The sequence below is a fragment of the Purpureocillium takamizusanense genome, chromosome 8 (genome assembly GCF_022605165.1).
Source record: "Purpureocillium takamizusanense chromosome 8, complete sequence".
NCBI classification, from domain to species: domain Eukaryota; kingdom Fungi; phylum Ascomycota; class Sordariomycetes; order Hypocreales; family Ophiocordycipitaceae; genus Purpureocillium; species Purpureocillium takamizusanense.
In genome coordinates this window covers 386,717-412,271 of record NC_063075.1, presented here as the reverse complement: position 1 = coordinate 412,271, position 25,555 = coordinate 386,717, and the positions used below count along the sequence as shown (strand labels likewise).

The 25,555-nt window shown below is 57.0% G+C and overlaps 8 protein-coding genes across 8 annotated transcripts; 5 read left to right on the top strand and 3 right to left on the bottom strand.

Annotated features, from left to right (window-relative positions):
- Positions 1–39: 39 nt before the first annotated feature.
- On the top strand, positions 40–2,439 carry JDV02_008163 (Cellobiose dehydrogenase (acceptor)). Its single transcript, XM_047989734.1, has 2 exons — positions 40–689; positions 811–2,439. Exons 1-2 carry the CDS (start codon positions 404–406, stop codon positions 2,283–2,285), a joined length of 1,761 nt encoding a protein of 586 aa, XP_047845739.1. The 5' UTR covers positions 40–403; the 3' UTR covers positions 2,286–2,439.
- A 10-nt stretch (positions 2,440–2,449) lies between these two features.
- On the bottom strand, positions 2,450–5,347 carry JDV02_008162 (uncharacterized protein). Its single transcript, XM_047989733.1, has 2 exons — positions 3,800–5,347; positions 2,450–3,726 (listed from the first exon to the last, which is right to left on the bottom strand). The coding sequence occupies exons 1-2, from the start codon at positions 4,562–4,564 to the stop codon at positions 2,662–2,664; spliced, it is 1,830 nt and encodes a 609-aa protein (XP_047845738.1). The 5' UTR covers positions 4,565–5,347; the 3' UTR covers positions 2,450–2,661.
- Positions 5,348–8,317: 2,970 nt separating this feature from the next.
- Positions 8,318–10,387, top strand: JDV02_008161 (uncharacterized protein; the record flags this gene model as incomplete). The annotated part of the gene is made up of 7 exons (XM_047989732.1): positions 8,318–8,362; positions 8,529–8,612; positions 8,685–9,074; positions 9,151–9,285; positions 9,355–9,607; positions 9,683–10,023; positions 10,102–10,387. 7 exons carry the CDS (start codon positions 8,318–8,320, stop codon positions 10,183–10,185), a joined length of 1,332 nt encoding a protein of 443 aa, XP_047845737.1. The 3' UTR covers positions 10,186–10,387.
- Positions 10,388–11,259: 872 nt separating this feature from the next.
- On the top strand, positions 11,260–12,484 carry JDV02_008160 (Nitronate monooxygenase; the record flags this gene model as incomplete). Its single annotated transcript, XM_047989731.1, has 1 exon — positions 11,260–12,484. The coding sequence occupies exon 1, from the start codon at positions 11,432–11,434 to the stop codon at positions 12,482–12,484; it is 1,053 nt and encodes a 350-aa protein (XP_047845736.1). The 5' UTR covers positions 11,260–11,431.
- A 1,028-nt stretch (positions 12,485–13,512) lies between these two features.
- Positions 13,513–15,679, top strand: JDV02_008159 (uncharacterized protein; the record flags this gene model as incomplete). Its single annotated transcript, XM_047989730.1, has 4 exons — positions 13,513–13,707; positions 13,768–13,877; positions 13,933–14,573; positions 14,631–15,679. Exons 1-4 carry the CDS (start codon positions 13,588–13,590, stop codon positions 15,677–15,679), a joined length of 1,920 nt encoding a protein of 639 aa, XP_047845735.1. The 5' UTR covers positions 13,513–13,587.
- A 629-nt stretch (positions 15,680–16,308) lies between these two features.
- Positions 16,309–17,834, bottom strand: JDV02_008158 (uncharacterized protein; the record flags this gene model as incomplete). The annotated part of the gene is made up of 2 exons (XM_047989729.1): positions 16,309–16,493; positions 16,544–17,834. 2 exons carry the CDS (start codon positions 17,832–17,834, stop codon positions 16,309–16,311), a joined length of 1,476 nt encoding a protein of 491 aa, XP_047845734.1.
- A 610-nt stretch (positions 17,835–18,444) lies between these two features.
- JDV02_008157 (uncharacterized protein) lies at positions 18,445–20,520 on the bottom strand. Its single transcript, XM_047989728.1, has 6 exons — positions 19,946–20,520; positions 19,747–19,874; positions 19,577–19,676; positions 19,380–19,521; positions 19,092–19,300; positions 18,445–19,036 (listed from the first exon to the last, which is right to left on the bottom strand). The coding sequence occupies exons 1-6, from the start codon at positions 20,126–20,128 to the stop codon at positions 18,701–18,703; spliced, it is 1,098 nt and encodes a 365-aa protein (XP_047845733.1). The 5' UTR covers positions 20,129–20,520; the 3' UTR covers positions 18,445–18,700.
- Positions 20,521–21,176: 656 nt separating this feature from the next.
- Positions 21,177–23,818, top strand: JDV02_008156 (uncharacterized protein). Its single transcript, XM_047989727.1, has 4 exons — positions 21,177–21,340; positions 21,419–22,024; positions 22,089–22,163; positions 22,229–23,818. Exons 1-4 carry the CDS (start codon positions 21,304–21,306, stop codon positions 23,329–23,331), a joined length of 1,821 nt encoding a protein of 606 aa, XP_047845732.1. The 5' UTR covers positions 21,177–21,303; the 3' UTR covers positions 23,332–23,818.
- The last annotated feature ends 1,737 nt before the right edge of the window (positions 23,819–25,555 follow it).

Here is a 25,555-nt window from a genome sequence, read left to right as displayed (position 1 = left end):
CGGGCTCCGTTATTACCCAAGGAAACCTTGTGGGTACCGGCACGGGTGGCGTGGCGCAACTCGCGATACGAGGTCCACAAGGGCTCTTCTCAGGTGGGCTGAAAAAGCCACTCGCTCCGAGCCCGTTCAGCCCCTCCCGTCTTCCATACGGAGTATGCGGTAATGTGCATCTTCTCGTGTAGCTTGGCGGAGGACACGGCATTGACGCGGGAGCAGACGCCCATGACGTCGCGGCTCGGCAACGAGTGTGCTTTGCCCGGGGGCCCGGCAGCACGAGTATTTAAACTGTTCGGCAATTCTCCGAATCTCTACTCCTCGACGTTAGAGAGAGTGTGGTGACTGCCGGCACTTGCTTTTGATCCCGCCGTCGAGGTCCTCCTCGTGAACCCATCATTCCATCAGCATGATGAAGCTTGCGTGTGCTTTGTCGGCCGTGCTAGTAGGCGCGGCCTCGGTCTCCGCGTCGCCCCGTCCGACGCCCGGGGACGACTGGCGGTCGCAGACGTGGGATGCCATCGTCGTTGGCGCCGGCACGGCCGGCATCATCGTCGCCGACCGCTTGAGCGAGGCGGGCTTGAAGACGCTGCTCCTCGAGCAAGGCGGGCCGTCGTACGGCATCACGGGAGGCACCGAAGGGCCGGGCTGGCTCCACGGCACCGGCCTGAGCCGAGTCGACGTCCCGGGACTTTGTAAGTCGGCCCCTGTCCTGATGTCATTCTCTTCGGCCGGTGGCTCGCAGAAGACGCTCAACAGACATGTATGGCATGACTGACCTTGGGCAAATCCCCCCTTTTTTTATCTTGCATCCAGACTCTACCATCTTCGCGGGCCACTCCCCGCTCCTGTGCGAACCTCACATCGTCCGGGCCTTCCAGGGATGCACCATGGGCGGCAACAGCGCCATCAACGCGGGCCTCTACTTCCAGCCGCCCGCGTCCGACTGGGACGACTACCACCCGGCCGGCTGGCGCAGCGCCGACGTGCGGCCCGCCGTGGCCCGGCTGCTGGCCCGGCAGCCGCCCGTGACGGCCTACTCGTCCGACGGGCGCTTCTACGCGCAGAGCGGCTACGACGCCGTGCGCGACTGGATCGTCGGCGCCGCCGGCTTCGCCAACGTCTCCATGGCCGACGAGCCGGACCGCAAGGACCGCGTCTTCGGCCGCCCCGTCTACGACTACATCGACGGGCAGCGCGGCGGGCCGGTTCGCACGTACCTGCAGAGCGCCCTGGCGCGGCCCAACTTTCGCCTCCAGATGGGCGTCCGCGTCCGCTACGTCACGCAGCATCGCGGCAAGGCCTCGGGCGTGGTGGTGGAGGAGAAGGAGAAGGGGAAAGGCAACGGCGACGGCAACGCCCCAAAGACGACGACGATAACGACCATCAGGCTCACGCCCGGGGCCAGGGGTCGCGTCGTGCTCAGCGCCGGCGCCATCCTCTCCCCCCAGCTGCTCATGTACTCGGGCATCGGTCCTCGCGACACGCTGGCCAGGCTCGCCGCGCGGGCACACACGCCGTACGTCAACGAGTCCTCGTGGGTCGTGCAGCCGGCCGTGGGCGAGGGCCTCTTCGACAACCCCAACACCTTCATCGAGCTGTCCGGGCCCGACATCGCCTCCTACAGGTACGACTACGGCGACGCGCTGACGCCGGACCGCGCCATGTACCTGTCGTCGCGCAGCGGGCCCTACGCCTTCGCCTCGCAGACGTCCGTCTTCTGGGCCTACGTGCCGCACGGCGACGGCTCGCGGACGGGCGTCCAGGGGACCGTCAGCTCGTCGGGCTACGCCGACTTCACCGCCAACAACACCATCACGCTCAACGTCTATGGCACCTCGGGCGTGCTGTCGTCGGGCCGCGTCGAGCTCTCCGACGACGGCAACTTCACCGCTGGTCCCGGCGGCGGCATCTACTACTCGCACCCGCGCGACGCCGACGCCATCGCCTCCTTCATCCACTCCATCTTCCAGGCCCTGCCCGCCTCGTCTCCCGCGTCGCCCGCGCCCGAGGGCCTGACGCCACTCAACATTGCCCGCAACTCGACGCTGGAGCAGATCCGACACTACATCACCACGCCGTCACCCTACGCCGTCGGCTCCGTGCAGCACTGGTCCAGCTCGTGCCGGATCGGCGCCTGCGTCGACGTCAACGCAAAGGTCATCGGCTCAGATAACATCCACGTCATCGATGCCTCTGTCCTCGCGCCCATGACGGTCAACCCGCAGTTTGCCGTCATGGTGGCCGGTGAGCTGGGGGCAGAGAGGGTGCTGAGGCCGATCAAGGTCTAGCTCTTCTAAGGGGTCCACCGGCATACCCAGACGTCAACGCATGATGGACACTTCAACAGGGATGATGCGGAAAGGCGCAAAGGGAGCGGCCGGGGGCACGTACGGGGAATCTTGCGGCTGGTTGCACATTGGGCACCAACATCTCGCGTCGCCATAAACAACTGGCCATGTTCCATTTGGCATGGCGTCCTGGCTCGATTTCCAAGATCTTGTGCAACAGCGCGTGCTTTGTAATACATGATACCGTGATACTCCAAGTGTGCCCATGCCGCGGCCGCTTGGACAGCCGTGCCGCGCCGAGAAACGCCATACATGCTCCGTCCGTCCACCCGCGCCAATGCAATCGTGACTCCATGCTTTGTGTCGTGTCCGTTACTCATATGTACGCCAGCGGTCCGTCTCCTTCCGCTTCCTTGTCCTTGACGAGCCCCATCCGCTCCTCCTCCGTCGGCTCCGTATGGCGTCTGAAGACTCGCTGAAACGAGAATTGCCGCCTGGCCGAGTGCGGCGGCGGTGTAGGGGCCAGGCTCTGAGCGCTGACGCCCTTGGCCCCGTGGTACTCGGCGTCCTGTCCCTCCAAGAAGTGTTCCCGGTGGCGTGCGTGGGATGTCGGGACGACGTCGTCTGAGTGGTAGCGTGGCACGATAATCTCCGTCAGCGGCACCGGATGCATGGGGCTCTGCGCCGGCGCTGGGCCTCCATGGTGATCGCCGTAGCGTGCTTCGTCGTGATCGTGATCGTGATCGTGGCCGTCGTGGTGGCCATCGGCATACAGTACCCTGGTCGCGTCGGTGCGCGATCGGCCGCGGAAAACGCCCAAGAGACCGGGAGAAAACCCGGCCCGCTGTTGGGCCTCAAATTCCTCCTCTTCTTCGGCGGTGGGCAGCCGTGACATGCCCAGGGGCAGGTGAGGGCTGCGCGGGGGCGGCGGCGTCATCGGGGTGGGAGACGTCGCCGAACGCGCTCGCACGCTCGACGCCACGGTGCGCCGCCTCCTCAATCCATCCCACTCGTACTGAGGCGGCTCGTTTTCATTGATGGGCGCCATGGCATCGGCCATCTTCTCCTCGTGCAGGCGCTTGAGCTCTGCCGCCTCCATGCGCTGGCGGGCCTGCGAGATGCGCCGCACAATGGCCGCCGTCCCGCGGATCGCATCGGCCTTGGGCTCCGTCTCCGGCTGTTCCTGTTCCGCAATGGTGTGGATCTGGTCCAAGTCGCCTTTGAAGACTGCAGCGTCGGGCACGTCCTTGGCCGACTTGGACAGCTGCAAGAGGACGACGCCCGAGCATATAGTGAGGAAGCCCATGACCACAGTGACAATGGACGTCGGCGTGCCCTTGAAACCCTTGAAGAGAATCGTAGACGTGATGATGGTGGTGCTGGTGAAGTAGACGTAGTAGGTGGGGGTGACCACGGCCGCATTGAAGATGTTGAGGGCTTTCTGTACGAAGGGGGGTATGGCGATTAGAGAGTTGTGGCCCACGCGTCATGGGCATGGAAGAGGGACGACTTACGTTGAGAAAGATAATCTCGGTGAGGAGTGTGCCAATGACAAAGACAAAGAGCACCCATAGGAACCAGTGCTTGTACTGGGGGTCGCCTCTGATCCAAGCAATGATGGCGGCGCCGAGGCCCTGGGTGGACACGACGCTGAGGCCCCCAATCCAGCTGCAAATGGAGATGTAGACGAGCATGTTTCGGTTCCCCCAGCGAGGGCCGGCGAACAAGGCGGTGGCGACGGAACCAGCGATGATGACACCGGCATAGGACAGGAACCAGGGGGTGATGAAAAGAGCCTGCATCTCCTGGATGTTCTTGACCGACGACTCTTGTGGCGCATTCATGACGATGACGACGGAGCCGACAATGCACAGGAAGCACGAGACCTTGCCGACCATGCTCAAGCGCTCCTTGAGGAAGATGGCGGAGAGGATGGTGGTGATGACGACGGAGAGGGCGCCGAGGGGCGTGACGAGGATGGCGTCGGTGAAGGCGTAGGCGACAAAGTTGAGGATCTCGCCAAGGATCATGAGGGTCATGCCGGACCACCAAAAGGCGTTTTTGAGGTAGCCGTAGCCCTCGCCGGCCACCTCGTTGTACTTTTCGTTGGCGCGGAGCAGGCCAACTTTCTTGAGGACAAACGAGGTACCGATGAAGAGGCCCGAGCCGACGGCAAGGCCAATGCCGATGGCCTTGAAGTAGGGTGGGCGCTCGCCGGCGCCGCCGACAGCGACGCCGTTCCTGGCGACCAAGTCCATGCCGAGCTGGAGCTCGTCCATGGTGTTGCGGTTGTTGCCGTGTCGCGGCGCCTCGCTCGCGGATGGGCGTCCGTCGAGACAAGGAGGAAGAGGCGCGAGAGCGGTCTGGTGCTCGCAGCAGATGCCCGTAGTAGCCCCGCGCACGGGCAACACAGGCAGCGACGGCTAGGTAGTTGGTTGTTGTTGTTTGCGACGACGTGGACTCGCGCTCGCGCTCGTCGTCGGAAGGGGGGGTCTCGGTGTCGTCGCGCAGCAGCTCAGCGGTGCATTTTGGTGGGCTTGTCGATGGCAAAGGCAGCGCCGTCGTGGGGACAAGAAGGGTTCGATGGAGTTGGCGTTACAGCGGCGCAAAGAGCGTTTCCATAGCCAGCTGGAGCGCAACTCGGTGTTGATGGGCGTCGCAAGAGACGAGGGATGAGGGAGCCTCTGGGGTTTGTCCTTGGCCGTCAAGTGCGCTCGTCGGGCCGTTGGCGCGGCGGTCGGGACGACGGCGAGGAAGACAAGATGAAGCGACAAACAGGGCCACAGGCGTTGGCCGGAGGACGATGACGCTGGCGGCGATGGCGATGGGTCGGTCCAGGGGGGTCCCCTGCGCGGTGGTATAGGAATGCCTACAGTACTTAGCTCTACGTGGTAGTGGTGGCGGTGATGGTTTGGCGGGGCTGAACGCAGCACTGTCGTAACAAGGGCAACAACAGACGCTCGGCTCGTGATGGTATGCGATGTTCGCTGCGTCGGCGATTCAAGCTCGGGAGCACGGTGACGTGGACGAAAGAAATTATGATGCAAGAACGAGAAGCTGAGAGGGGGGCAAAGGCGAGGAGGGCTGGGATCATTAAGGTACAGACGACTGCCAGGGAACGAACAAACAGGGAGGGCAGGCACAGAGCAGGGCATCTGTACTTGGTGCCTTGGGTACTTGCGTCCACACCTTCCGTTGGTAGGGTACATTGTACCCCCTAACTTACATGCTGGAGGCCCTGACTGAGGTGCCCACTGCAGGCAGGGGCCGTTAGTAGATGGATGGTGCTGCAGCTCCTGCCACAGGTGGGTGGCATGTGGCAGACCGGAGCTGGAGGGAGGGTGTGGAGGGGGGCCATGGGGGGCAAGCGCTGCATCGGGAGCCTGTCGATGTTCTGGGTGTTTCACCCACCGGGCGGCGGCAGCCACCCACCCGCCTCGGCCTAGGCCAGTCCGGGTCGGAAGTGAGGTGGTTCGTGGTCAGTGGACGGCCCGGGTGGCAACGTGCAGTACGTATTCTTACTGTACAACAAAGAAGCGAACTCAAGTGGCGGCCCGGCCGTTGGGTCCAAAGTGCCTTGGGTTAGTAACTTGGCACTACCTTACGAAGTAGTTACTTACATTGTTGATGCCTACTTCGTACAGTTAACGGGGCGCTTCCAACCTCGGCGGAACCTTGCGGCACAGCCCCCTGTCACTGCTCCAGGCGCTTCCGTCTACTAATGTTGGGGCCGCCGCCGCCACTACTACTATACTCAGCGCCTCGCAGTTTCATGGATCGAAGCCCCCAGCGTCACCGCGCCAGTCCAATCCAATCGGCGGTACCCGCCCTAAGATGACCGCTGTGGTGTGGTGGCGACCACGCGGGCAGGCCTTAGTGCCTGGGTACTTCGACTTCGTACCTTGGGCACAGAGGTAATTCAGTGCCCCCTTCGTAGATACACTGTCGTGCCTGCCGCGATGTGCTGAAAATAGTAGCGATCAAGCACAGGCCAGGCCAGGCCAAACCTGATGGAGAGGTTCAGATCCCCAGGGCCACCATTACTGTACCGCTGGTACGTTGCACAGTAACTACCCGTAGCACCTTGTGCATCCCTTATGTTCTCGGATTGTCTGCCTTTGGCCCTTTGGCCCTCCATGTGTCGCAGACGGGCTCCCTCGCAGCGGGTTGAATCATCGTCACGGTATCTATCTAGTGCCCCTGCGACAGGGGTCAGTCAATAAGTCCATACGATGCCCCGTCCTCGCGGAAATGGGAAAGGGGCGCAGTATCGAAATCAGAGTTCGTATTTGCAAAGCACGAGGTTGTTACCAAGACGAACCCTTTTGCTGGACTGTGCACGGTACTTACTCTGGTACTCACGTACCAATGACAGCTGCAGCCATCTGCGCCCTCTGACGTTGGCTGCAGGCTCGCTTCACGCAAGATGCGTGCGTGCCGCAATCTCAGTCAGTCAACGCCCTCACGTGGCGTGGCGAGAATTGCCTCCCTTCCTCACCCTGACGTCAGGGCCGCTGGCATTTCCGCCGTGATTCCGAAGCCGCCAGCGTCCAACAACAGTAGGTGATGATCAAGGTGGGCGTTGCGGCTCCCTACAACTCGTCAGTCTCCGGCCTCCAGATGCATTGCATTTGCGTATGCATACGAGATGCGTGGATTGAAGCCTCGTTGCAGCCCTACCTTACCCTATAGGCATCAGGAGCGCAACTCAACCCGGCTTCTTTCCCGTTGCACCAACGAACGAAAACCAAGCAGTCAGTCAGAAAGCAACATCAACTATCGCTACCAACTGGTTAGTATAACAGAGCACGAATGCAGTACGTGGTCAGTCCCACGTGGTAGCAGGAATAGTAACGTTAGTACCCGAATCATGCCTCCCCCCTGGTCGAAACACCATGGTTCCCGGGTCCGTCGGCATCTGAAGAGTTTCACCGGGCCATCTGTTGCCGCTGTCGACGGCAACGCGCCGCCGCGCCAGTACCCGAGCCGGTGCACGAGGTACGGTGCTTCGCTGCGCGCTTCTTGCCAGCCTGATCCGGCTCCCTCACCCGCCAAGTTGCCTCACATCTTCATATCGCCCCAGACACCATCGTGTCGCAGATCTGGTCGATTGGAACCGCCCACTGTGCATGATGCATGTGCTTGCCGAAGATCGTGCTACGTCGTACAAAAGTACGTGCGTAGTACCAACTACGCACGCACTGCCCACTGTGGAGAGTCCCGCGGTGGTCACCACCCAGCTACTGGGTACTAGCATTGTACGTGGAGTTACATTCTCGTAGGAGTTGAGCCGCATCAATGCATGCCTCAGCCGAGGTTTGCTGTCAATCAACCTCTGTCACGCGTGCTTCTCGTAACGTACTCCATGCCCATGCGAGCGTGAATGCGCCTACAGTGCTGAGATGCTACCAAGGCTGTTGCAGTGTCTCGTAGACTACTTCGTACCTTTCAAGTGTCGCTGGACGAGCACGCCTTTTTATCATGTGCGACTCATGTACATTGTACGCACGCATCCTCCACCTCGACAACCCCCCCACGTTCTTCCAGACACCATGCCAACATGCCATTGACCCCTTTTACCCACCAAACCAGGGGCCGGCCACTCACGACTCGCGCGTTTGGACCCCTACCAAAGCCTTCAGCAGCCATTGGTCGCCTCTAACCCCGTCGCGCTCAACCTTATCTGTTGCAAACTCGGTCTGGGGACCCCCAATAGCCAGGACGGACTCAGAGATGCCCTGAAAAAAGTCCATAATGACACCTCATGGCCATGATATTTTGTACTGGACAGCACGGCACTCACTTTCCCCATGAACTTTTGACCGCGGCGCGTGGGCCTTTGGGGCGCTCACGCTCTGTGCCCAGCCAGCTTCGCTCCAGTTGCCCGCCATGGACCATAGCGCAGCCTCTTGTTGGCACCAAGGATCTAGCATTGCCAGAGCTTGTGGGTTGGGCTTGAAGGGCTTGCGACATTTGCCTGCTAATTTACCTCGACTCCATACAAATTTGCAACAAGGCAGTATCCACAAACCATGCAAAATGTGTCCCCATTACCCACATATATCGCGCTCGAGCGAGTGCGTCTTTGGTCTGGTCGTGATCCAACTCCCTGGCGCCTTCGTCGTGTCTCGTGGCCCTGCGGCACCTTCCCCCCCCCTTTCCCAAGCCAGATTTTGCCCAAGGGAAAAAACGTTCACCTCGATGCAGTAACCAGACATCCCATCACCAACTAATACGCAACAGAACCTCACCACCATGTCTCAGACCGTGGTAGAGAGCTCCAGCTACGTCCCCGACACCTTTCACCAGGAGGAGGTGCCGGCCGGGGTGAGGCGCACCCTCAAAAAAAATTTCCCTTCTCGAATTGACAGCGAGCGCTGACAAGATGGGACGCTCCAGTACGTGGAAGGACACATCGGGGTCGACCAGCTTCGGAAAGCCATACCCAAGCATTGCTTTCAGCCGTCGCTCGCTCGATCGCTGTCCTACGTCGTCCAGGACATCGTGCTCCTGGTCGCGCCTCTTGCCGCCACTCTATACCTCGAAAGACGGATCGATAATGCGACATACAAGTTCCTGCTCTGTGCCGTTCTCTATCCATTCGTCGTTGGAATCCCCGGCATGGGACTATGGGTTCTTGGACACGAGGCAGGTCACGGCGCCTTCTGCAGCAATCGCGCCCTCGGCGACGGCATCGGCTTCCTCATCCACTCGTTCCTGATGTCGCCATTCTTCAGCTGGCGATCCACCCACTCGCGCCACCATATCTACACCAACCACCTTGGCAAGGTGCGGCTACGTTCCCGCAATCTACGTGATGGAGTAACTGGGGTTGTACCCGTCTTTGCTGACCATGTGGACTCAGGACCACATCTACGTGCCCCCCAAGAAAGAGGACTACACGGAGATGCTGAAGGGCAAGGTCTCGGTTGAGGAGATGACCGAAGATGCACCGATAGTGCTTGTCCTGCGGCTGCTTGTTCAGCAGGTCTGCGGATGGGTATGTGCCTGAAGCCAACCTAGCGCATCCTTTCAGACTTACCTACTGACGGCGCTCGCTTTGGCAAAGCCTACGTACCTGTTCACACACATTAGCTCCGGAGACAAGGCTGCCCTGCGACCGTCTACATGGTGGGGTGGCAACAGCCACTTTGATCCGTGGGGAACGCTCTTCCGGGCCGATGAGTTCTGGTCCGTCGTGGCCTCGGACGTGGGACTGGTCGGCATGTGCTTCATTTTGTGGAAGCTGGCCGCCATGTACGGCTGGTGGACGGTGACGTGGGCGTATATCCTGCCCCTGATGTGGGTGAACCACTATATCGGTACGTGGAAACATTGCTGCCGCGCATTTGAGCCGCGCCGCTGTCACGCCTGACTGACACTAATTGCACACGCAGTCATCATCACCTATCTCCACCATACTCACCCAGATCTACCCAAATTCGCCGAGGGCTCCTGGACGTATCTCCGCGGCGCCCTCAGCACCGTCGACCGCGACCCGGGTTTCGTCCTCAGACACCTGATGCACCACATTGTTGACCTGCATGTTATCCACCACCTGTTCCCCAAGATCCCGCACTATCACGCTCAGGAGGCCACCGATGCCATCCGTCCGCTCCTGGGCAAGTACTACCACCAGGACAACGGCCCTTGGTACGGTGCGCTATATGAGAACTTTCGGGATTGCCGTTGGGTTGAGCCCGATGCCAATGTGCCGGCTATGGAACGGATACCCAAGGTGAATATTTACCCCTGCTCGAATCAGTCTCCTTGCTGCCGTCGTCATGTTTGCATGTGTTCTGACTATGGATGATAGGGGCGAGATGCGCAAGCTAATAGTAAGAGCACGGCTGCGGATGGCATTTATTGGTATCGCCCGGGGAACATGAAGCGGCGTTGACGGGCTGGCATAATACCACCGCGCCTCTCTGGTCCTAGTAGCCTCAGGCTACAGTCGGATCGCATTTGCATAGACGGTCATGATATAGAGGTATAGAGAAAAGGAATGACCTGAGAGGACGGGTCGATCAGCCCAATCAAGCTCTCGGCTCCACGCTTCCGATGTCGTACGAATCGTTCCGATCGCAACATGGAGCAGCAGCTAGACGACCAATTAGAAAAGTATTCTCGACCAATCAGTGGTGGACAATGGGTGTGAATGTGAAGAGCACTTGGGTGCTACATGCAGTGGCCGTCTCTTGCATAAGCCAGAGCATACACGGGTGTCAATCCATGTCGCTCCGCAACGCTGATACGGACATAGTGCAATCGCCCTCCCCGTTCTTTCGATTTCCGGCGTTCGCGTAGGGCTGGAGAAGGTGAGCCGCCACCCAATACGTACCCGGTGCTCATGGGTTGCGGGCTGGGGCCGATTGACAGAATCGAGGGGAGGCCAGTGGAGCATAGCAGATCTGGGGACCCGGGGGCGGGCCATGGTGCACACGTAAGAAAATAGCATCCGTTGACATGAAATGATTCCATTCCACATTCCACAGGCACGCCCTCGACTACCATGGGATTCTCTTGACACGGGACGCGGGAAAGAGAGATGTATGTGTGACGTGAAGGAGCCTGATGCAAGACTGCAGCTAGCGATACTTGACGGTTCAAAGGGTTCAGCCCATGTTGACGCAAAGTCACAGTGGAAGGCAGCTCCGTATTGTGATATCGTTCATGTTCTGCGTACGGCACTGGTCTCTTGAGCCCCTCATCAACCGCCGGTGTACATGTAACTGTGGATAGCCGCCGTGGCCCGAGCAAACCGCAACTTGGTGCCTCGGTACATATTTCTCCAGACTACCATGGCGCGCGGGGTAGGGCGGGCAACGTCAAGGTTGCCGTGTTGCCGCATCTGAGCCCATCCATCCCCTTGCGCGGCGCGGAGGTGCCGGCGCATGTAGTCCCCCCGATCCGCTCAAAGTCAGCCTCTAATAAAGCTCGCGTCCGCGCGGCGCGAGAAGGCAACTCGGGGAGGCCAGTCATTTGCTGAGTACTTTTCTTCACCAGTCGCTAAGTTTCCTCGCGCTTTTCATTGTACGCAGAACTTCAATTCTGTGTCGGCAACTCCATATAACGACATATCGTCAATTAAGCGGGCTACGTACGACTCCTGACACTTGCACGCCCACAGGCTACATACCAGCATCATGGCTTCCGGTCCGATTACAACACCGTTCACGACCCTCATGGGCATTAAGCATCCCGTGGTGCTCGCAGGCATGGCTCGCGTGTCTGGCGGAGAGCTCGCTGCGGCCGTGTCCAACGCTGGCGGCCTCGGCATCATTGGCGGTCTCCAATATACCCCGGACCAGCTCCGCGAAATCATTGCCGAAATGAAGGCCAACTTTGCCCGGCCCGATTTACCATTTGGCGTTGACCTAGCGATCCCCAAGGTGGGCGGCAACGCGCGGAAGACGAATCACGACTATACTCACGGCAAACTCGATGAACTGATCGATATTACTATTGAGAGCGGTGCTAAGCTGTTCGTATGTGCCATTGGACTCCCATCAAAGCGCATCATCGATAAGCTCCACGACAATGGCGTGTTGGTCATGAACATGGTCGGACACCCTAAGCACGCGGTCAAGGCTCTAGATCTCGGCGTCGATATGGTATGTGCGCAGGGCCACGAAGCCGGCGGGCACACCGGAGATATCACGACGTCTATCCTAATACCCGCCGTCGTGGACATTGCCCGCAACTATAAGCCCCCGATGCTAAAGGGTTCTACCGCCCTTGTTCTTGCCGCAGGTGGTATCAGCAACGGCCGTGGTCTCGCGAGTTCGTTAATGCAGGGGGCTACTGCCGTTTGGGTAGGCACGCGATTCGTGGCATCGACCGAGGCCAATACCAGTGAGGAGCACAAGCAAGCGGTAGTGGCCTGCGACTACCACGAGACCGAGAGGACACTCGTCTTGTCGGGACGACCCCTGAGGATGCGGCCAAACGACTACATCAAGAGATGGCACAGCCAGCCGCAAAAGGTTCAGGCACTATGCAGCCGGGGCGTCGTTCCTATAGAGCAGGATCTCGAGCAAGGAGTAGAGGACATCGACATCCCGCACTTTATGGGTCAAGTGGCTGGATCGGTCAAGCGGATACAGCCGGCAGCAGAGATTGTACAAGAATTTATTGACGAGGCTGTCGACATGCTGGAGCTGGGCGCGGTGTACCTCACAGCCAGCAGTAAGCTTTGAGCAAAGTTGTCGGGCGCTCGCCAGCTTCTGAGCATGTATATAGGGTGCGAGGAAGGATTGCAGATATTCATCATACCATGAGCAACTCAACGGCCTGCGAACTGAGAAGACGCCTCACAGCAGAAAGCATCGGCGGCAAAGGATATCTACCGCGGTTGAGCTTTGATGTGATCTAGATGTGCTGAAAAGGGAAAAAAAGCAGGCAGGCTGCATGCACTCACCACCGGATTAGACCCGAGACATGGATGTCCGTGTAGAGATTGCATCAGAGGAGAAGCTGTTCTGCGGCGGCATAGTCACCATGAAAGTCCCGAACAGTGTTTATGTTATGATGAGCCACTTGTCAACAAGCTCGAGTGTTGGCCGCGGATAATGCTCGCCGCCCCAGTGCCTTTAGGTTGAAGGCACGTGCTCTGTTTCCAAGATCTGCCAATCTGATGAGCGCATTGGTCGACTTGCAACGGGCCAAGTACACTAGTTATTTGGTGAACGGATTGAGGTTCTCTGGACGGAATCGGCCGCCATTCGTGTCGATCGGCCCAGTGGTAGGAGAGGTCGCCGCCACGTGGGCGCTCACGAACCAGTGTGGCGCCTGTGCCAGTAATCGTCATCTGCCTCTGCCAGGCCCCTCACCAGGATGCAGCTTTGGCCCGTCCAAACTCGGGACCATGATGCTCGATACTACTGAAGATGATCGCGTGTCACGGGGCCGCCAGCTAAATACATGTCGCGAGGGAGCAGACTGGACACCACGTGCAGCTGCGATGGCGATGAGTGCAGGCACGGCCCACGGCCTTCTTGTACGTGTCGTGACACAGCACACGACAACAAGAGGTTAGGACGCCTTTCTTGCATACGTAGTGGACAGCAGTGTTGATCCCAGACGAGAGATACCCACAACGGTCGGCCGAAGGATTCCTTGACCTAGCTCTAGCCAGTTGGTAGCCCCGCGGGCGAGCCATGATCATAGCCTGGATCGCCGTCGAGCGCTAGAGTAATAAGCTTCTTCTTCCAACAATTCTCAATGCCTCACAGTACACGTCGTCTTTCCGTGGCCCAGCTCGCGAAGAACATTAATTTCGCCTTGACTCGGCATTGCCGCGATGGTGGGACCCCTGCCCTCGTTACCCAAGATCGCCGAGCTGCGAGATGCCTTTGGTGACAACAAGCCGCCCGACATCAGCAGAAAGATCACTGCGTGTGTTGCCTGTCGGAAGCAAAAGGTAACGGAAGCCCTGCAGGGGGAAACGTACGTCGTGCGCATTACGCCAACAAGACTCTAGATCAAATGCCACATGATGGGAAGCAAGCCCCCTTGTACTCGCTGTAGGAAGCGGGGGTTATCGTGTACTGTGAATCGGAGCCTGCAGATGCTCCTGGAGGATGACGTTACGTGCGTGACGGCATCTTCACATAAAAAATATTCGAACACCGCTAACGAGACGCAGCTGGAAGCATACGATGACGCACAAGCTACGGCGTCTGGAGCACATCATCGATAAGATGGCAGACGCTTTGGGTTTGAAGGACCTTCGCGCCCTCGCCGACGGGGACGCAGACTTGCCCCTTCCGCGTACGCCTTTCGACCATCAAACATTGCAAGGGGATCCTCAACCTTATGATTCTACGGATCGCGAACAATTGTGGGAAGTTACCGTCGATCCGCACTGCGAGCCCGCTTCCATTCCCGCATCCTGCATCTCGGCAGTGCGAAGCCCCGGTTCAGCAGGGCCTCCAGCTATAGCAACGTCCACGCTGGTCTCCAAGGGTGTGATATCGCAAGAGCAGGCCGAAACCCTTTTCGGCGTGTACCGCGATCGCCTAGACCACCTTCTCTACCGTATTCTCGGAGATCACACAGGCCTTGAGTCGGTAGTGGCCAGCTCGTCCTTGCTGACAGCGGCGGTTTGCACCGTCGCGGCGCTCCACTCCGTTGATCTAGGCCATCTATACGACAGGTGCTATCGTGAGCTGCGCCACCTCGTGGCCGCGCAGATGCTATCAAAGCAGCACAACGCAGACGATGTCCGGGGGCTCTGCATCGGAGCTTTCTGGCTCAATGGCCCCTCGTGGGCGCTCGTAGGTGCTGGTATGCCGACCCGTAACCCTCGCACCTCCTGAGCATGGCTAAATCTTTTGGCTCTAGCTGTGAGAATCGCGTCGGAAATTGAGCTGCACCATTCTATATACAAGGCCCTCCAAGGGGATCGAGCGGCGTACATGCGAACTCGGCTGTACTACCTTGTCTACGTTTGCGACCATCACAGCTCTGTCCTGTATGGACGTCCGCCCATGTCACACGGATGCGAAAGCATCAAGGCCGCAATGGAGTTCCTCGGCACCGAGCACGCAACCGAAGACGACGTCCGGCTCGTAACGCAGGTCAAGATTTGGTCCATCTCCGGACAAGTCTTTGACTATTTCGGTGTCGACGTCAGCAAGTCGCTGACTCCCGCACAACTGCCACAGCTAAGACGTTTCTCCATCTCACTGGACACCTGGTACGCGGACTGGAGCGATCGGTTCGGACCCAACGCCAACGTGGGCAACTACCCAGCCAAGGGCGTCGGACTTCACTTTCACTTTGCAAAACTGTACCTCTGCTCTCACGCATTTCGCGGCATCCAAAACGTGCAAAAGAATGGAGGGCCTCGAAAGCTGTCGCCCGAGCTGGAAGAAGTCGCCAACACCGCCGTCCTTTGTGCCTCCTCCATCCTCGGCGTCATGACAGCTGACACTGAAATGCAATCATACCTCAATGGACTGCCTCTATGCTTCGACATGATGATAGCGTTCTCGGTCGTGTTCCTCCTCAAAGTCGCGACGAAATACCCCGAAACCGTTTGGATGGACAAGAGCAAACTGTTTGACCTCGTCGCGCAAACTGTGCAGATGCTCAAGGGCATTTCACACACTATGCACGAAAATCATCTCCTGGTGTCTGTAGCCAAAGGGCTGGACAAGCTGGTGCACAAACTCCAAGATCCATCGCCGGACGAGCCAGCCATGGCGCAGAACCCTGTCCTTCATCCGAGTGTTGCGGGCTGTTCTTCAATGCACGATGACATGGAGTGGGTGCAGGACATAAATACTTTCGACTTCTTCAGTTTGCAGACTCCCTTGCCCGAGCTCGACAGCTGGCCCTTGAATCTAGACTATGATCTGCATGGGCACCAGATAGACAGGGGTGGATAAGGGCATAGTGTATCAAGAATCTTCGCCGTCACTGGAAGAGCTAAGCTGTCTCGGGGCTCTCTGGTTGGCAACGAGGGTAAGAAGAAAGCAGATCCAGAATTTTGGCCATGTCTCTCAAAGAGCCTAACGCTCGTAGTCGCTGAGGCGACAAGGAGTCTGCATAGTTGCAACTCCCCCCCTCCAAAATCTCTTCCCTAGCTCGGATCTGAAGCGCCAGCAACGTTAGATGTAGGCGCGCAAACCACTTGGGTCTCGCTGGGAGACTACAGACGACTCAACTGCCTACGGTTACATGTTTGGGTCAACCAATGTTTGTTCCCGGCTCATGTTGTGCCTTGGATACTGATGGCCACATTCTAGACCACACCTCCATGGTCAGGCACTGGTCCGACTCAAGAACACTGAGGGATTACGTTTGCAACCATCACCAGTGTTGTCACGTAGAGTATGCCGCTTGTCCGTGAATACAAACATGGAGCTAGTGGCCTCTTGTTCAACTATAGCTCATTAGGGACACTTTTTCGTCCATAGAGCAGGCTAATAGATCTATTTAAAGAGCATTGAAGGCGATCTTGGGCTGCCATTCCATATCTTCGATTTTTTCGGAGATGTGCGTAGGATGACTCGTATTAAATTCCACTGGTAGTTCCTCTGCTTGACTCGGCCACGGAAACCTCGTTTTTCTCATTGTTGCTGATCTTTGCGGTGTCTACCGACACAAATTCATCGCTGTCTTGATGGAGTGCACTAGACTTGGGTGTTTCGACCGGTACATGGCCCTTTACAGCAAGCCATGTTGGAAACACGGAGAGGCCTATTTGCCGGTCAGTGACTTAGTGACTCCAAAAGGATTCTGTCACTTACCAAGGAGGATCGTGTTTATAGCCAGGGGAACTCGCCCACCGTGCCATTGCTTCGTGTTGAGTCCGAAGCTCACGGCTTGCGCAAAGCTCTCTTGGCCTCGTAGGATACCGCAGAACCGACTTAGCTCGGAGATGTTGTCGGTCTTCGTAGCCAAGAAGTAGTACAGCCAGTTCTGCAGAGCCTGGCGTGCAAAATCCCACAGGAGTAGAACAAAAAACCCCTCGACGAATCCAGCGTCCTCCCAGTCCCAGGCTGGCGGATTTGCCGTATATTTCTCTTGGATGACCCAGCCGTAGACCCAAGCAACAATGTGCAGCGCCACGGAATACCAAAAACCGACGACGATTCGCTTCTTGACCGGAAATCCTTTGTAGTCCAGCAGCATGCTCATTATCTGTGACGACAAGAGCGTGCCGAAGTTGCTGATGAACCCAATGAGGGCGCGGGCGCGGACACCAAAGTAATAGGTCTGAAAGTTGCCGTTATACTGATTGAAGTAGGATGCCCAGAAAATAGGAAGCAGAAGTAGGATGTCCTTGCGCAAGCTGGCCTTCCACAGTGCTACAAACTCGGCTCTGAGGCTTTTCTCGGCCCGCACAATGACTTTACTGCCGTCTGTACGCTGAACCTTACCCGGGGGCGATAGAAGTAAGGCGACAGGCGCGGCCAGGCATTGCAAGGCCACGAAGACGAGGTATGTTTGCGCGTCGACCTTGCCCTTCTTCTTCGCCTCAGCGCTGTGATTGAGTGCCAGTACAATGACACCGCCGAGTAAAGGGCCGCCCGTCCGGAACCAGAGCCAAATATTCATGTACTTGCCTCTCTTCTCTGGCTCTGGGTATCCGAGCGCAACAGCACCTTCGGACGCCCAGAACAGACCAGCCGAGATGCCGCATGCAGCTGCCCCGAGCAGAACCAGCCACACGTTGCCGAACCGATTGTTGGCGTAGAGACCAGCCGAGTAAACGGGATAGCCGACTGCACCTAGGAAGAGCGTCCAGTCCAATCCAATTCGGTTGGCGATTGGACCTCCAAACAGGCAAAGGAACCCCATGAGCCCAAAAACCAGTGCGTTAGCGGCGTTGATGAGGAAAGGCTCTTGGGCTCCGCCAGCTCCAAGGGCGTTCATCGCATTCCATAGGCCCGGGGCAAGGAAACCGACAATGCCAATGACAAAAGCGTTAAAAAGCGTCGACCGGTACCATGTTTTCTTGAGCGGGCTAGTGTCGACGGACCCAGACTCTACTGCAGACGGCTCTGCCACGGCAGATGGTGTTGAGTTCGCGGCCATTGGTGCGTTACTGCCGTCGATTTCTGACTATAGACAAAAACACAAAGATTGAATCTGTATCTCCGATTGCCGCCATGATGATTGATGATAGATTCTTGATACTTAAGTGCAGCTACGATGGCATCGCCCATCTTGCCCCGCCAAAACACACCATCGCTCTCGGAATGGCGACATCCCAAAGGCCCGCTCCGGCCCGGGCTAGATATACGGCGACTCCATTAAAGAAGCGACGGGCGCCAGTTCAACCGTCCCGCCCGCGGATCTCTCCACCACGACTACATCACTTTCAGCACCTGAGCGGCTAAATGTGCCCGTACTGACCGAGCCAGTACGCCGAGAGGGGGCCGAAAGCGACTCGTGTTCTCCGTGAGACATGGCTATTGACGGCGTTTGTACCGAGAAAATGCCTTTACGTGATCCCGAAAACAAACACGCAATGCGAGGGAAGAGTTTTCGCCCAACGCCCTGATGGTTCACGATAATGTCGACGCGACACGAGGCTGTCGGAAATGCTCCAGAGTTGGGCGTTGAAATTCTCGGCCGAGGGGCCAAAGGTCTGGCTCGGCCGAGCCGCATCAGCTAGTCGGCACGCGCCGCCGAATTCACTGATCACCAGGTGTAGTAGGTCTGTTCTCACGACGCCGCATTGGCATCTCTACAATCATGCAGAGATTGGTTGCTACTTGGGAAGATGAATGGCATGTTGCATTGGTTGCTACAACCCCGTGCTCGGCATCAGTTTCCAAAACTACCATCTCAGGGCAAACCCAGCCTATTCTGCGTTCCTCGGCCGATGGAAGTTGATATAGGATACCAACATCGACCTTATCGTGAACGAGGCAAACCCTTCGTTTAAGAGGTGAGCTTCAGGCGCTGCTGCACTCGCTGATGTTCTGCATGTGCACATCGCCACGGACCACCATTCTCTCCTCGCTCTCGCTAAACGTTATGTCGGGGATCGGGTTTGCTGAGGGAGGGCCGCGCCCGCGCCAGCTCTGTGCCTGTCCTCCGCCAAAGGTGCGCACTATAATCTTAGACTTGTCCGATTTCCTGGAAGATCGTATCGATGGCATCGATCCAGCTGCTAATTTGGCCCAGTGCTGCAGCAGTGGAACCACCAGCGGCATGTTGGTCGTGACGACAGCGACAAACGTTTCACGCACGGCCCATGATCCGGCAAGCTGGGCGCCATTCACCGGGTCCTGAAAATCTTTAATTAGCCTCATGCGATCAATTGAGCAGCATCGGGTATCGTACGGTCACGATTAGGATACATCGGAGCGTAGCGCAGGCCACGATGAACAGGCCGCCGCTAAACAAGATGAGAAACCCGATTTTCTTCAGCGGACGAAGTGTAGCGTTCCACAGCATGGGGACCGGAATCGAGATCAAGTACAAGTCTGTGAGGACATTGAACGTGAAATAGACCCAAATGACTTGGTTGGACACGGCCGGCTGGCATACGTCTGTGGACGCGGAAGACACGATGCGTTAGTCAATACACGGCCACCCGGGCTCAGATTTAGCCTGTTATCTGTTACTCACTGCCGGGGTCTGGGAAAATCTGCCAGTACTTGTAGAAAGGTCGACAAGCGAGTAATAGGTTCAGCTCGACTGTCAGCCACGTCGAGGCCAACAGGGCGAAGCCAACATAGATCCGAACGATGTAGTGTCGGTCAAGGCCAGCCTAAGTACAGTCAGGAAACACGTCTTTCTGCTTCGAGAACTTGACTTTAATGTACAGTCAATCGCATATAAAACACAAGAAGCGATGCTTTGAGTGTCCACAAGAGGGTGGAATAGCTTGACCATCCAGCGAGCTGGATCTTGCAGCCTACGATCCTGCGGAAGAACGAGACTCGAGCTTCAGCATATTGTATCGACGAGACGGCTCGAACCGCAAGGATCTCACCTCAATCGGAACTCATCGCTGTCTGGCGATAGTCCAGCGCGTTGCGAGTCTGTCATGCCATTGTTCGCGAGACCGTGGGCATGAAACCCAACCGAATAAGCCAAGCCTGTTTCGCCTGCATAAAGTACCTGTCCGTCGTCTAAGGTGTTAACATTTGAATGGTCTGTGTTAGCGGTATTCGAGGTGCGTTGGCCCTTACCCCTGCAAGCCAAACAAGGAAGTCGTCGGCACGCAGACCCTTGAGGCCAACCGAACGAATGCGAGAATAGGTTCTCAGGAGGATCACCGACAGGCCAACGGCCAACAGGGTCCATGCCTCAGTTGCGAACTGTTGGAAGGCTCGCTGAGCCGCCTCCGCGTCGGGTGCTGGAGTCGAAGCCATTGCCGAAACGAAGGCTCTTACATCATGAACCGGCAGTCTTGGGGCATATGGCTTTAAGTGTTGCGGAAAGGTCTCACCAGCATTCGAGCGGAAACTTCTGCTTCGTATTTACCTACGTTATGCACGGCTACAGGCTGCCAACCGGGATACGACTCCCACCGCCCGCCGCGTGCAGCGCGAAACGCGCACCCTGTAGGTTTCAGAAGGTTCACTGTGCTAAGATTACGGTATAGAGCTCTGGTTCGTAGGGGCGGGCGGTCGTGGGCGAGTAGAATTTTCATGGGGAGTACGCGGGACAGCCTTGTTGCAAAGACGGCTGACGTCTGGCGTGATAACTGACTACATGGGGCAGGCTAGTGAGGTTTTCCTGCGATTGCAACGCAACGCTGACGAGGATGCAGGATGCAAATAGCTCGCGCAGTTGGGTCGTGCCTGTCACACCCTGATTATCGAGTCAAAAAGCGGAGATGCCACCAGGACCGGGGACCGGGCCGACGGCCTGCAGCATGATGTGGGATAGTACCTGTACTCACTGCTCCTTGCATGCGCAGGGTTGCCGTGACTGGAAAGAAATGATGACTGCATGTTGGTGCTGGGCATCTTATGCAGGACGAAAACGTACGAACAACATAGGTGATAGGGCTCGCACCGCAGGCATAAGTGTAACGGTGAGCAGGACTCCAATATTCGCCTTTTCGCCCGAGATGGGGGCGAACACTGCTTCTGGCGTCCATTATGTTTTCGTACTACTCACAAAATTAGCATGACATTCAGACAGCGTGATTGACTGGCCCGTCCCTAGTGTGCACACTCCAGCTTGGAGCCCCCCTCAGAGTGATTTTCATCAGACCCCACCAACAGCGGATAGTCCTGGTCGTAATGGTTGGCTTTCGGCAGCTAATGCAGGCCCCCCCTTGCCGAGACAAGTCCTGCGAGGTGATGGATAATGATGCCAGCGTTGCACTAACCGTTAGGGTCGCAGCTCCGTTGAGACACCGTTGCTACCCCTCGTCTTCCAACGGCCATATATCATTCGAAGTCCCCCAGCAATGTTGCATGGATGACAGTGATTATTGCATATGGCCCTCCAGACGTATCAGACCTAAGGCAATCATCTTCTGTTTTTCCAGCCACCACGAGTGAGTGGGGGCCACACGTCCTCGCCCCCCTTTACAATGACGGAGCGCGTGGATTGCGTCGTCGTCGGCGCAGGTGAGCCTCACCTCCCTCGTCCCGCGAGCGACAATGAATTTGTGCTTGGAATGGCATTCTGACGTTAATCGGGCGCAGGATGGTACGGATTGGCAGCTGCCAAGCAGTACCGATACGTGAGACCTGATGATGCCCTCGTGGTTTTGGAGTCGCAGTCTTCGCTTGGCGGAACATGGGCCGACGAGCGCCTGTACCCCGACCTAAAGAGCAATAACCTACTGGGCACCTATGAGTATCCCGACTTTCCCATGGACAGCGAGAGATTCGGGATCAAGCCTGGACAGTATATCCCTGGCAACGTCATCAATACGTATCTGAAAGCATACGCCAGCCACTTCGGTATCAATGATGTGATCCGCCTGAACACCAAGGTCCTGGTGGCAGAGCACCACGATGACAATGACGGAGGATGGACTCTGAGCGTGACTGGCGGCCACAGCGAATCCCAAATATTTACTCGTCGTCTCATCATTGCCACTGGTCTGACTTCCGAACCTTTTCTCCCGAAATTCGAAGGCCAAGATAGCTTTGGCGGCCCGGTATTCCACGGAAAGCACTTCCTGCAGAACAGAGATACACTGAAGACTGCGACAGAGGTCACAATCTACGGCGCATCAAAGTTTTCGTGGGACGCAGTCTACTCATACGCTCGAGTTGGGGTAAAGGTCAACTGGGTCATTCGATGCAAGGCATTCCCTACACACAGATTGTTGACTTCAGGTTACTTGTGCTAATACAGCCTCACTAGCATCCGGCCATGGCCCTTGTTGGATTGCCCCGTCGTACGTCACTCCTTTGAAGAAATGGATCGAAAAACTGGCCAGTACGTGCGATATATATCCTGCCCATTCGATGCACCACTATGGGAAAACTAAATGAAAGCAATAGATACGAGGGCTTTGACTTGGTTTAGTCCTTGTGTGTGGGGTGATGCGGATGGCTACAATGGCATCCGTCGATTCCTTCATCAAACGGCTGTCGGCCGATTTGTAGTCGATGCGTTCTGGAAGATATTGGGCAACGATGTTGTCCAGCTGAACGGCTATGACTCGCACCCAAAGACGGCGAAGCTAAAACCATGGACGAGCGCCATGTTCACTGGCGCAAGCTTTAGCATTCTGAACTATGACGAGGACTTCTTCAACCTTGTGAAAGGCGACTTGGTCAATATCCACATCGGCGAGATTGATCACCTTTCTCCAGGCATGGTACATCTCGCCGACGGCACTTCGTTCAAGTCAGATGCCATCCTGGCACACACAGGATGGAAGCAGGTTCCGCCACTCAAGTTCCTGCCGGAAGGTATCGTCGCCGAGCTTGGCGTTCCGCACACACAGCAAGACACCTCCACGTCTGCGGTGGACGATCTGGCAAACCAGCACGAGGTCCAAGCAAAGGCCGACGCGGAAATTCTCGCGAAGTTTCCGCGGTTGCGTAAACAAGAGGTGTGGAACAAGGACTTCGTTCCCCTTTCGAAGCAGAAGGGCATCGTGACTGGGCCCGACGATGTGACCACGCCGTACAACGGACTCACGCCTTTCATGCTGTACCACTTCCTCGTGCCGCCCTCTTCGCGATTCCTTCGCCACCGCGATATCGCGTTTATCGGCATAATCAGCAACTTCAGCAACACGCTCTGCGCTCACATCCAAGGGCTATGGATTGCCGCTTATTTCTCAGGTCTGCTTAAGAACGACCCAGCAGCCGCGATTGGCGACGAGGCGGCTTTAGAGAAACTGCGGTATGAAGCAGCCTTGCACAATCGCTTCGGCAAGTGGCGCTATCCGGTCGACTGGGGGAACAAAGCGCCATGTTTTATTTTCGATGCTGTGCCATACTTGGACTTGCTGCAGCTGGACCTCGGGCTCAGCCCGCACAGAAAGCGTGGGTTTATGTCGGAAATCTTCAGCCCGTACGGAGCAGAAGATTACAGAAACATCAATGATGAGTGGGAGGAGAAGATATTGCGTGGCTCGTCGAGCAAGCCATAGCTCTCAGGCTACCCGCCGCAGGTGGTGTCGTCCCCGAACGAGTGCTTGTTAGAGAAATATGGGATGTAGGTATTTTTCTTAGAAAACAACAGGGCTTGCTGATGGTCACCTGAGACAAATACCTGCGGTTTTGTCTCTTTGTTGCTTCAATGACTTCGATACCTTTCGTGGGTACGTCACGGCGTGGTCTGGTGCAACCTGGAAGGAAACGATCTCACCGTCTAAAGCAGTTGAGATCTACCATAGTCATGTGTCAATGTCAATATTTGAAAATTCATGGGGATGCTGGTTTCTCACGTGCGGGCTCGTCTGGCCACGTTCCAGTTTCTCGCAAGTAATGACCCTTTTCATCCTGTCGCATTGAATTTATTACTCGCGAGGCGTGGGGGGACCATTGCGTGCGTGTAGCTCTGTGCCAATATCGGAAAGGAATCCCCGGTAGGTCCGGAATACACACCGGGATAGATTACAAACATTCAGTAGGGGACGAGGAAATTCTAAAGACGCCTCGGTGTTTCGACGTCTGGTGTCCAAGGCTGAACGGCGGGCCTGCCTAAACGTACTGAATACGTGCCTGGCACCCGACAACACGGCCACAGTCGTCCGAGGGGCATTTGACCCTCCCGCAACCAAACTTAAGCTGTTACGTCAACTCTTCTGAGACCACACGAGTGGCATGACATTTCCGAGGACCACTGATGAGTAGGCATCCAATCCTACGATCGAGTCTGTGGTAGCCTGGATGAGCACGGATGTGCCTGGAGGGCGTGGACTTGTATCATTCCCATACCAAGAGAGACGAGTTTGAGAAATTTGCTCCCAAAGACTTCACTTTCACATGTGAGAGCGACCAGATATTTGTAAATCGGTTGCATCAGCACTTACGCGTCGTCAATACTAGGGCAGTGGCACACTGGATTGGTCTGCTTTCTTGTCTAAGTACCAGACGACGGCCTCAACGCGCCCAACATTTGATGTTCAATAACCGACCCCAGACTAGACCGTGATAACCAAGCGAGCCTTCCTAATGAGAACAGTGACTCATTGAGTGTGTTGACAAAGATCCTTGTCCTCGAGCCAAGCGTTGGGTTTCACCACTGGGGATGACGCCAGCTATGCGAGGACAAAGGACCGTGTAAGTCCCACATGGGCATCCTCTCTCTGTTCACATGACGCCACTCAACTTTGTAGCATTCCCTAGTAACTTTCATGAGTTACTTGCAACGCCTCAGATGCAGGTCAAGTGCAAGGGGCAGGCCCCGGCATTGAATCGATATTTCTTCGTACTAACTCAGACATCAAGGATTGAACCTATGGGTACCAGGAACAGCGAAGCAAAATAATGCACTGGCTCTCTGCGAAATCCTGGTTCAGCCATTCAAGATCTTACTTTACACGTCACTCCCGGAGCCGTCCGCTGTGCTTGTTTACGGCTTACACGCACGGAAGACTGGACATGAGGTTCCTGCACGAACCCCTTTACGGTTCAGCGGGGCTGAGCCCCAGCCTGGCATAATCGGGCTTCTTCCGTCTGTCGATGATACGATTTGCATGTGTAAGTGATTCTACGCGCGTCACCGCATCGTTTGAGCAGCATCAAAAATTGTTGGGAGGCAAGTAAATGGGGGCTGGCCATCGGCGCGAAGTCATGTGGCGAGCATCGTCGTTGGTCCAGTCCGGGGGCGCAACATGGAGTGGGCCGGCGTTGGAGCGCCGCTTCGGGGAGACTTGGACATCCGACTCCGCTCCGGGTGAGGCGCGCCCGTTTAGTCGTGCCTACTATAACCTAACCCACAGGCTTTCCAAACGCAGAACTGACAGGTGGCAACCACTCTTCGAAGCTCGTGTGCTCATGGCCCACCTCGCTCCACAAGTAGCCTTATTAGAATTCGTTCTTCATCACCGCGCCGTGTGAGGGCCCGGGCGTCCATTGGATTGGCCGCCGGCGCTTGGATGGTTCGACAAGGACTGAGCCCGAGCACAGCGATCTCAACATGTCTTTCATGGGCAAACAAGTGCCGCGTCATTTCAGGGTCGTTCAACAATACAACAATCCCGCCGCGTGTTGCCGTGACGCGTTCCTGCATGGGTATGCTCTCAAGTCGTCTTGTCTGTGGTCCAGCTCGATGCCTGCACCGGGACATCGGGCATGAGGTACTTCGTACGTTTGTGGTGATGCGGCCCCCCATGCACCACCGCGCAGGCAAGATCACGGTGCGAGCGG